General features: G+C 54.7%; 1 protein-coding gene and 1 pseudogene across 1 annotated transcript; one reads left to right on the top strand and one right to left on the bottom strand.

Annotated features, from left to right (window-relative positions):
- Positions 1-1,111: 1,111 nt before the first annotated feature.
- LOC119089385 (enteropeptidase-like) lies at positions 1,112-4,571 on the top strand (annotated as a pseudogene).
- A 220-nt stretch (positions 4,572-4,791) lies between these two features.
- LOC119089384 (28S ribosomal protein S28, mitochondrial-like) lies at positions 4,792-6,219 on the bottom strand (the record flags this gene model as incomplete). The annotated part of the gene is given in 5 exon segments (XM_037212051.1): positions 4,792-4,818; positions 5,313-5,426; positions 5,428-5,470; positions 5,944-6,065; positions 6,157-6,219. Coding segments are annotated over 5 exon segments (369 nt in total), but the record flags the coding sequence as incomplete, so codon positions are not given.
- Positions 6,220-9,726: the final 3,507 nt, after the last annotated feature.

The raw sequence follows: 9,726 nt of genomic DNA, 5'->3' as shown, positions 1-9,726 counted from the left end.
AGCCCAGGAGCTCGGCAGGGCCGTCTGCAAAGCGCTCACCTACCAGTGAGTGGGGAGGGGGAGAGAAGAGGTGGGGGGGGGGGGGGGGGGGGGAGAGGCCTGCTGGCGTTTTTCGATTGGTGTGTGCGTGCGAAGTGTTGGTGTTTTTCTCAAGGATAGCAGCACGCAGACGGGTGCTGTAGGACAGGGAAACTTTCTTCGGCTCCCCCGGTTTTGAAAGCGCGCGCTTAAAGAGTGAGTCGCAGTGATCATAAAGTGAGTGCATTCGCTATATGTCTAACTGTACAATCCCGGCACGGGAACATCGGCTAACTTTCACCCACAACCAGCTTAAGACTGGTGGCACCTACGTTTAAACATACGTTGAGCAGGCGGTCTTATGGCTGTACATGATACGATCGGAGTGCTGCGATGCTCATCGCCTGGACGTGTTTCAGGGACGCCAAACAAGTCCGCTCGGTGGGACCGGAGACACCACCCGCAGAGACAGCGGACAAGCTCGCGGAAACCCTTCTACCGACTGCTGTTACTCGCCCAGCTCCCTGCTACCAGAGTCCGAGAAGTAAGGCCACCACGCCATCTCGCATGCCGTACGAAACTGAACAGGTGCGACTTCATTCCACCTTTCGCGTTTTGGGTTCGACGCCTCGACGGCTAACAATTCGGTGGCCTGTCGCCGAGGCGTACCGAACCTCACGATCACAAGAGCTGCCCCCCCCCCCCCCCAGCCGCCCCGGTGCTCGGGCTGATCTCACGCGCGGTCGGTGCCGCAGGGCGAGTCTGGTGTTCGCCGAGGAGCGGTGTCCCCGCCAGACGGCGCTGCACGTCACCTGCGACCAGCTGCGCTGCGGCCTGCGACCGCGCATCAAGCAGCGCCAGGCCAGGTGGGTCTGTCGGGCTGGGCGGCCAAATAGGCGCTGCTGGGCCGCCAGACCGCGTCACAGGTCTGCCAGCTCCCGGGAGCGGACGCACCCCGGCCGCTTCCGACTCGGTGTTTAGATATCAGTATAAGCGAGGTCACCGCTGGCTGCTCCCATGAGCAATTAGACCTCAGGCGTGGCAATTACTTCAGTGATCACAAACGGCAAGGGTAAGTGCGCTTGGGGTGCTGATGTCTTGTCGGAATCAGAAGGTTAGACCTGCTTCCGGAAAACGACGGTGCATTGGCCCCGAACCACGTGGTTTTCCTGTTTCCGATTTAATTGCGTGGGCACCACCATGGCTTGGATATCACGAGCTAGACCCCACTCTGGGAAGCCCGGCCCACCATAACGAAAAAACCGCGGCGTGAGCGTCTGCGAATGGCGCACCCATCTAACCTCGCCGCTGTGCCACTCAGGATCGTGGGTGGGGCAACACGAGCCCGGGCGCGTGGCCGTGGCAGGCGGCCATGTACCGGGACGGGGAGTACCAGTGCGGCGCCACGCTCATCCTCGGACCGCTGGCTTGTCTCGGCCGGGACACTGCTACCATCAGGTGAGCGCCCATAGATGGCGCAAGCAGCGCTCCTTGGCCGACTTGTAAGCCGTTCTGCAGACGCGTACGGCTGTTTGTTCAATTGCGAACTGGTATCAGTTGTAAATTTAAAAGGCCAGTACTTCAGAGTTGAGGGTGCAAAACATGCTAGGCAATATGTGTAGACCCAAAATATATGTTCCAGGCGGTCCAACAAGCGCTGATAGTTTTTTCGGACGAAGCGCTCAGGGATGCAATCCGCTGCCTTCCGCAGATTTCCTGGTCCCCTTCAAAGCCCAGGCTGAACGATCCCCCCCCCCCCTCCGACAGATCGACCAGGCGGTTCTGGTTGGCGCGGCTGGGCGCGTACCGGCGCGGCAGCTCCCTGCTCTCGCCGCACGAGCGGGCTGCACGCCGTCTCGCACCGTCATCATGCACCCTGACTACCCGGACGTCGGCTAGGCGTGCACGACTGCACTGCCTCTGCGCCTCAAGGAACCCGCCCAGTACGTGCTGGCGCTGTTTGGAGGTGACGCTGGGGGGCGCGAAGCCTGTTCTGGCGACGCACAATCTAAGTGTATATTGGTTGGAACGTGATTCCGGATGGTAGGAGACCATTGAGTTGTGAAATCTACAGGTCGTCGAGATGCAATAGCTATGATTTTCTGGAAGCACTGCGCAGACGGGCGTTAAGCCCGCTAATCACAGCACGCGGTCTCTTATTATCCTGACGCTTGCCACGGGAAATTCAGGATGAGCGACTTCGTAAGACCGGTTGTGTCCTGCCATCACCCACGCGCCGAACAGGACGGAGCCCTCTTACAGTGTCGGCTGGGGCCAGCTGTTTGAATCCGGCAGGAATATTCCGTAAGTACTGCAACGTGAGACCAGCGAACCGAAGACCACCGATCTATGGCACAATTTCTCCATTATATTTCATTGACTGACGCATGCCTGCGTAACCGTGGTCGAATCCATGTCGTTCTCATGGGCGACTGTCATCTGAAATGCCAGCAGTGATCGGCCACAGGCAGACGGCAGCATCAGCTAGCACATCTGCACTTCGCGACTGACCGTCGATGGTGCTACTTTCAGCCGACACGCTGCAAGAGGTGCAGCTACCGCTGATCTCGTCCCAGGAGTGCAAGAAGCGCACCGTCTTCCTGCCGCTGTACCGCATCACCGAGAACATGTTTGCGCCGGATACGAGCGGGGCGGCCGCGATGCCTGCCTGGGCGACAGCGGCGGACCGCTGATGTGTCAGGTGAGGACCGGTGGGCTGGGCGACAGCGGCGGACCGCTGATGTGTCAGGTGAGGACCGGTGGGCTGGGCGACAGCGGCGGTCCGCTGATGTGTCAGGTGAGGACGGCGGGCTGGGTGTCAGGTGAGGACCGGTGGGCTGGGCGACAGCGGCGGTCCGCTGATGTGTCAGGTGAGGACCGGCGGGCTGGGTGTCAGGTGAGGACCCTGGGCTGGGCGACAGCGGTGGTCCGCTGATGTGTCAGGTGAGGACCGGCGGGCTGGGCGACAGCGGCGGTCCGCTGATGTGTCAGGTCAGGACTGGTGGGCTGGGCGACAGCGGCGGTCCGCTGATGTGTCGGTCAGACCGGTGGGCTGGGCGACAGCGGCGGTCCGCTGATGTGTCAGTGAGGACCGGCGGGCTGGGTGTCAGGTCAGGACCGGTGGGCTGGGCGACAGCAGCGGTCCGCTGATGTGTCAGGTAGAGGACCGGCGGGCTGGGTGTCAGGTCAGGACCGGTGGGCTGGGCGACAGCAAGCGGTCCGCTGATGTGTCAGGTGAGGACCGGCGGGCTGGGTGTCAGGTCAGACCGGTGGGCTGGGCGACAGCGGCGTCCGATGATGTGCCAGGTCAGGATCGGCGGACTGGGCCCGCCAGCGGCGGACCGCTGATGTATCAGGGCAGGACCGGCGGGCTGGGTGACAGCGGCGGTCCGCTGATGTGTCAAGTACAGGACCGGCGGGCTGGGCGATGGACCGTTGACCCATCAGGCTGAAGATTTTTCGTCGGGGCGGACTGAGCTGGGGGAGGGGGGAGGCATGCTCGGACTGGTGGCTAGGGGAGGGGAGGAGGGGGGGGGGGGGGGGAGGGAGGCTCGGACCGTGCTGGCCCAGCACCGGTCCGAACCTCCCTCCTGCCCTGGTTTGAGGCGAGCTGGACATATTCCATGTTTTTTATCACCACCGCGGAGTTGGTGAAGTTCTGCGGGGACAACGGGTCACGTGGCGTAACGCACGGAGGTAACCTGACCGCCCGCTGCTGGCGTATGACTAGGCTTGACCAGACTCGCTCGGCGCCCCACTGCCAGCCGGCCGTGTCGGCTCCCGTCACACACCGTCCGCGCGCCTGCCTCAGGAGCCGTCCCGGGGAAGTGGACGCTGGCCGGGGTGACCAGCAACGGATACGGGTGTGCACGCGCCGGCCGGCCCGGCGTGTACACCAAGGTGGCCAACTACGCCCAGTGGATCGACCAGGTGACGGCGGGCCGGCTGCCGTCCGAGCAGCGGCACGGCTGCCAGGGCCACAGGTCAGTCCAGGGGTCACTGCAGGGCGACAGGGCGCCAGGTCGACGGACCATGGCGGCCTGGATTGTACCCGCGGGTCAGGTGCCAGTGGCTCACTGGGGCAGATGACGTGTCGACGTCCTGTTTGATGCAGCCGACATGCAGCATACCATGCGGAGACATTACGGCAGCCGCGCTCGACTGGGACATCGCACAGCGTTGCGCGGCCCTGTGGCTGACACGATATGCTGGGCGCAAATACAAATAAAAAAAGCGCCGACTGCATAGCCCATACATGACACGACGTTTTATCAGCGACAATCGGCCGACACCATAGCTGCCACCACAGGCTGATGTGGCGCCTGCCGTGCTACCACAGGCTGACGTGCGCCTGCCGTGCCACCACAGGCTGGACGTGCGCCTGCCGCGCCACCACAGGCTGACGTGCGCCTAGCCGGTGTCCCCCCAGGTGCCCGCTGGGTCGCTGCCTGCCGGCCAGCGACGTGTGTGACGGCGTCGTGCACTGCTCCGACGGCAGCGACGAGCAGCGCTGCCCGGCCGCTGGCGCCTCGTAACCCTCGGCCCGCAGCTTCGGCCGGGGCCAGGCCGTCCGGTCCGCCGCAGCCACGTGTACAAAAGCGGGACAAGCGCCGGCCGGCCGGCCAGCCACTGGTGGTGCGATTGGGTGCCGGCGGCGGCCGCTGGTGTAGACGGCGCCGCACCAGCAGGGGGATGTGGTGACGGCCGCTTGAGGCGACACCACCGCCGCCCGCAAGCGGGCCTTGCCACCTGCTCCGCCTTGTTACAGGATACTCAAGAGTGTAGACATTTATCGGCATTCTGCGGCGCGTGAGAGCGACAGTGGGAGTGCACGCGCGAGTGTGGGTGCGGCGCCCAGCGGACACAGCTGTGGCGCCGGCCGCGCTCTGTACAGTGACCGCAGCTCGGTCTGACGCTGTATCGCGGCGCCCAGCGGACAGAGCTGTGGCGCCGGCCGCGCTCTGTACAGTGACCGCAGCTCGGTCTGACGCTAGTATCGCGGCGCCCAGCGGACACAGCTGTGGCGCCGGCCGCACTCTGTAACAGTGACCGGCAGCTCGGTCTGACGCTGTATTCTATGAAGGACGTCCACGTGGGCGAGCGCAGCGCTCGACAACAACCGTAACTGTTGTTACAACATGGCCGGAAAGACGGCCGATCCCCGACCGCTCGGCCGTGTGCTGTTGTAATACACGCGCAGCGCGCACACACACACACACACACACTGTTCAATACACTGTACAGCGCTATGGAGGACGAGGTGTGCGGCCGGCGCACGTCGCTACGAGCCGGGCAGGCGGCGGCGCGCTGACGCTGTACGGGCTGTGCAGGAGGCCGATCAGCGTGGCATCCGCCTCGAGCAGGGTCAGGTCTCGCCGCGCCCCCAGGAACAGCGACGACAACTCCAGGGTCGTGCAGACGGACCCGCACGCGCGCGCCGATCACATACTCCCTGCGCACCAGGATCGGCAGCACTGACACCGCACCATTGCAACGAAAAACGAAACAAAGAAAGAACATGGACGGCTTGCAGCAACAACCAGCAACAGATCACACTAAGAGCCTCTATACCTAAATTCGCATGTGATCACTGCTTAAAGCGATATATCATTATAAAGCATTCAATCAATCACGAATAATTTACACCACACATGAATCCTTCATTGGTTATTAGGGCCCTTCGGGTGAAGCAACTGCTGAGGTCATTTTGCGCCCAAGTCGTGCGAAATCAATTACAACCCAGAACAACAGAGCAACAATGAAATCCAACCGGACCGAGGTCTTACATTATAAACATCATTACTGCCAATTGGTCCAGCCTAGCGATGTATTGCGCAATTCAAACATTCCGGAAGCGTCCCAAGGCGCTGTTCAGCCGCAGTTACAGTACAGTAAGAGAGCGCGTAGCGCGGCGGGGCTACTTACTCTCCTCTGCGGCCAGGTCGGGGGCAGACGCAGTGGAACTTGCCGCCGAAGTCGATGTAGAGGTCATCACCGACTGCGTGGAAAATCTCGCCTTCTACGACCTTGCCGGCCGGATCACCCATCTGACAGAGCGGGTCACCATCAGTATTATCCGCTTTAATTCCATCGGATTTACTGACGCTTGGAATTGGGGCAGCCATACCGAAAACCCACCTTTATGAACGGCGAGTTCCTCAGCAGAGTCAAGAACGGTGCACTTGGGACAACTGGCTCCGATTTCGGGTTGTGTCATCTCCTCAAACTTCTTGAACGATTCCAGCAAGCCAGTGGCTTTTGCCTCTGCTGGGCTCTTTAGGGGCTGCGCTTCTTCGCCTCTCTCCTGATCGCCGGCCGTCAGTAGGCCAGCTGTTCTTGATAGGCGGCGACAATCTCTGAGACTGTCCCTGAACCACGGAAAGACTGATTCGCTTCATTAGACAGCTGGCCATGATTACCTGTTGAAAACATGAAAGGAACAAAAAATGTAAATGAAATGGAAACAGGTTGATGACATGAGGAGATTGTAAGTACACACAGCTAATCATGGCAGTGATGTTAACATTTTTCATGTTACCTTGATGAGCATGTACCAGTGTGGATGAAAAGGTTTTCATTATAGCAGGAAAGACATATTTTGCAAGTGTGTAACCTGAAAATCCTGCAAAGCACTACCAGTGCTACTCTATCTTTCTTTTACATAAGTTCATCAAATATGAGTCAAAGAACTTATTTCCTGTGATGGTTCTTTAGGCCACACTCATATTTGAAGCTACAAGTCTTATTCATGTCTCTCAGTAGAATAGCTGAAGGAAATAGGCAATTCATTCCATTGCTGTATGGCAGTAGGTCTTGCATGCTGAGCAAACTAAAGAATATCATTACCACTCTATTTCCAGTTTTGTATCAATTTTTTACTTACCATTCTCAACACTACTGTAAGTAACAAAAATCACACTTAACTTTCAACTCAGCAATACATGACATCTTAAAAGTGACTGTTTGGTTCAGATCCTTCAAAAACAAACCATAAGCACATGCATATCACCACAATACACATTTTGGACATTGTTGAAGTACAAAGTGCAACTTTACCTCATTTCAAAGGGACAAGGCCACAGGGTGTTTACCAGCTCACTGGAGCCTACTACTGGGCTACAGGCATGACAAAACACGACTGGATCTTACATTGAGAACAAAGATCTCTTGCACAGTACCTGCCAGCTGGCAACCAGTACCAGCTGTTTGAACAACATGTATGCTTGTACTGAGCTTTTGAAGATGTGGTCATGGAGTGGAACACATATTCCTTTAGGGCTATGTTGAGAAGTCAGCTTAAAGGAAGCAAGAGGCTTTTGATGTGACAGACCTTAGTTTTCCACAGACCTGACCAGAAAATTCTTCATCAGTGAGGTCCACTAGGCCATAGCCATGTGTGGTGCATTTGCTAATGTTTAGTTTGGGGTCACAGTAGACCTCATACTCTCTCCCACCAGTGATGACGCCTTCAGAAGCTTTTCAGTTTGGCTCTGTTTTTTTGTTTTAATCAAGAGGCTTCCAACCCATAGGAGGCTTGCCTTCCCTACTTTGGTCCATGTACCAATAACATCCTAAGTCCTGCCTAAATCCATGGCCATCCCTTTGATCTGATAGGTTTTCCACAATTCATGGTAACTCTAAGGTATGAACCAGCATCGCGATCCACGATGTCATCAAAAAGTTCTCCACATCTTCAGCTCAGGATCGCCTCCCAGGCCGACTGTGCACATCATAGCGCCTCTTCGTACCAGGGAGAAGCGCGGAGAATATCTCGCGCGCCGCACAACTCAACGTTTCTGGATTGCACGTATAAATCATTGTAACACAAGAAAATTGATACAAAAGTATATGAGGTAAACATTACATGTACCTCTAAATATAAGGAGAATTAATCATATATTGATGAATAAGTTATTTTTCATTCTTTTTCAATCTTACTTTTATTGAAGTTTTGTTGAAAATTATCAGAAATGGATATTGTATGGAGCATATAATGATGATGTTAACCATCAACCCACCACTCGGGCATGTGGAAAACCAAGGCTCTGCAAGTCCCGGGCTCTTGGCGAGGATTTAACATTGAAGATAAGGCATATTCTCCACCAAGAAATCTAAGATGAATATGTGATGAACACACAAAAGGGTCATCAAACAAAAGAATAAAATTGTTCTATTGATCTACAGAGCATCCTCACACAATCATGATTTGAGTATAAAACTAAAGCAGGGTTCTTGTTCTCCATTGAGCAGAACTTCTTCTGGTGTATTTATATGATTATTCGCATTTTTCTAGATGTACCTTTTATTTAGCTGAAAAGTGTGGTAGCTCAGCTGGTTTGTGGTGTAAATAAAGGCAAAATATAAATTTAGTTCAGTGTCATACAATGAAAAAGTATTGTACAGACTCAGCCACTGAGTAGATGCAGTAATGCTAACCTTATGTGACTGGATTGCTCTGTGAGGATGAAACAATCCTCCACCCCTGCTGTGTTGGCATCTGAGCCCTGATCATGCAGCAGCCTGATGTCTCAGGTGGTGTAGTTTTGTACATAACTTGGTAGAGCAGGTGAGCAGAGAAATCTTTCATCCCCCTGAAATGGAGCAAACCATGTTCTTCCTGATTTTCACCAAGTTTTTTCTCAGAGTGGGAAGATTGACATCCTATCCAACTAAATAGGGAACTACAAAACTTGTTCCCAATAAGTACATCTAGGTCAGTAAAAGCCTAGGTAGTATCACATTGCCCCAAAATATTTCCTCTGGGTAAGAAAGATTGTACCTGGGCTAGAATGTAGCTGCACTAACTACATACAGCACTAACTACACTAAGTACATCTAGGTCAGTAAAGCCTAGGTAGGTATCACATTGCCCCAAAATATTTCCTCTGGGTAAGAAAGATTGTACCTGGGCTAGAATGTAGCTGCACTAACTACAGTGCCCCAGATGCTCCTATTTATGTTGTAGCTTGCATGACACTTCAACCATAAGCTTGACATTATGAAGCCCAGGGAACAGTGCAACACATGCACAACATTTTAAGCATCTGCCTCTGTCAGCTTTTATTGAGACTGACACCTTTACAATAGAACTATCAATATCAACAACTTTCTATCAGCTTCATAGCTTAAAAAAATCCATAGGTGCATGCAAAGACTTAAGAAAAAAGCACTTGCTTAGGAAGCTAGAAAGTTTAAGAACTGCAAGCAGCCAATCTCTAATGGTCTTCAGTGATTACTTAGACCAGCCTGAGCATGGTGTTTACTGTCATCTGCTGCTAAAGAATGTTCTTTAGTGCCAGCTGTGAATGTATTGCAAATTCACTTGGGTTATTTTGTTCTCACTATAAGCTGTGCTTTTAATATTTTTGTTCTCTCCCCAAGAGCCAAAACCAAATTTCAGATACTGCCATTCAGCGCGTCAGCGCTAATTTCCACCCCAACCCTGATCAAGATTTGGAAAATGTATTAGTCTGTCAATGAGCAATGGAATAAAGTAGACACTTGAAAAACAGCATCACAAACACGATCAAAAGAATCCACCGACCGATGATCTCACCACAGCCTCCACCATACACCTTCCCCGAATCGCCGTTGTACGCAGAGTACGCACCACGCACGCGCACGGCCCAAATCCGCCATGTACGTATGTCTGCGGCTGAAGTGGAGCTCAATTTACTACCATATATGTAATCCTTGGTACACCCATAA

Source organism: Pollicipes pollicipes, unplaced genomic scaffold, assembly GCF_011947565.3.
Source record: "Pollicipes pollicipes isolate AB1234 unplaced genomic scaffold, Ppol_2.1 Scaffold_3087;HRSCAF=3621_pilon_pilon_pilon, whole genome shotgun sequence".
In the NCBI taxonomy this organism is placed as follows: Eukaryota; Metazoa; Arthropoda; class Thecostraca; order Pollicipedomorpha; family Pollicipedidae; genus Pollicipes; species Pollicipes pollicipes.
The sequence above is the reverse complement of the archived record's forward strand: the minus strand, read 5'-3'. Positions and strand labels throughout refer to the sequence as shown.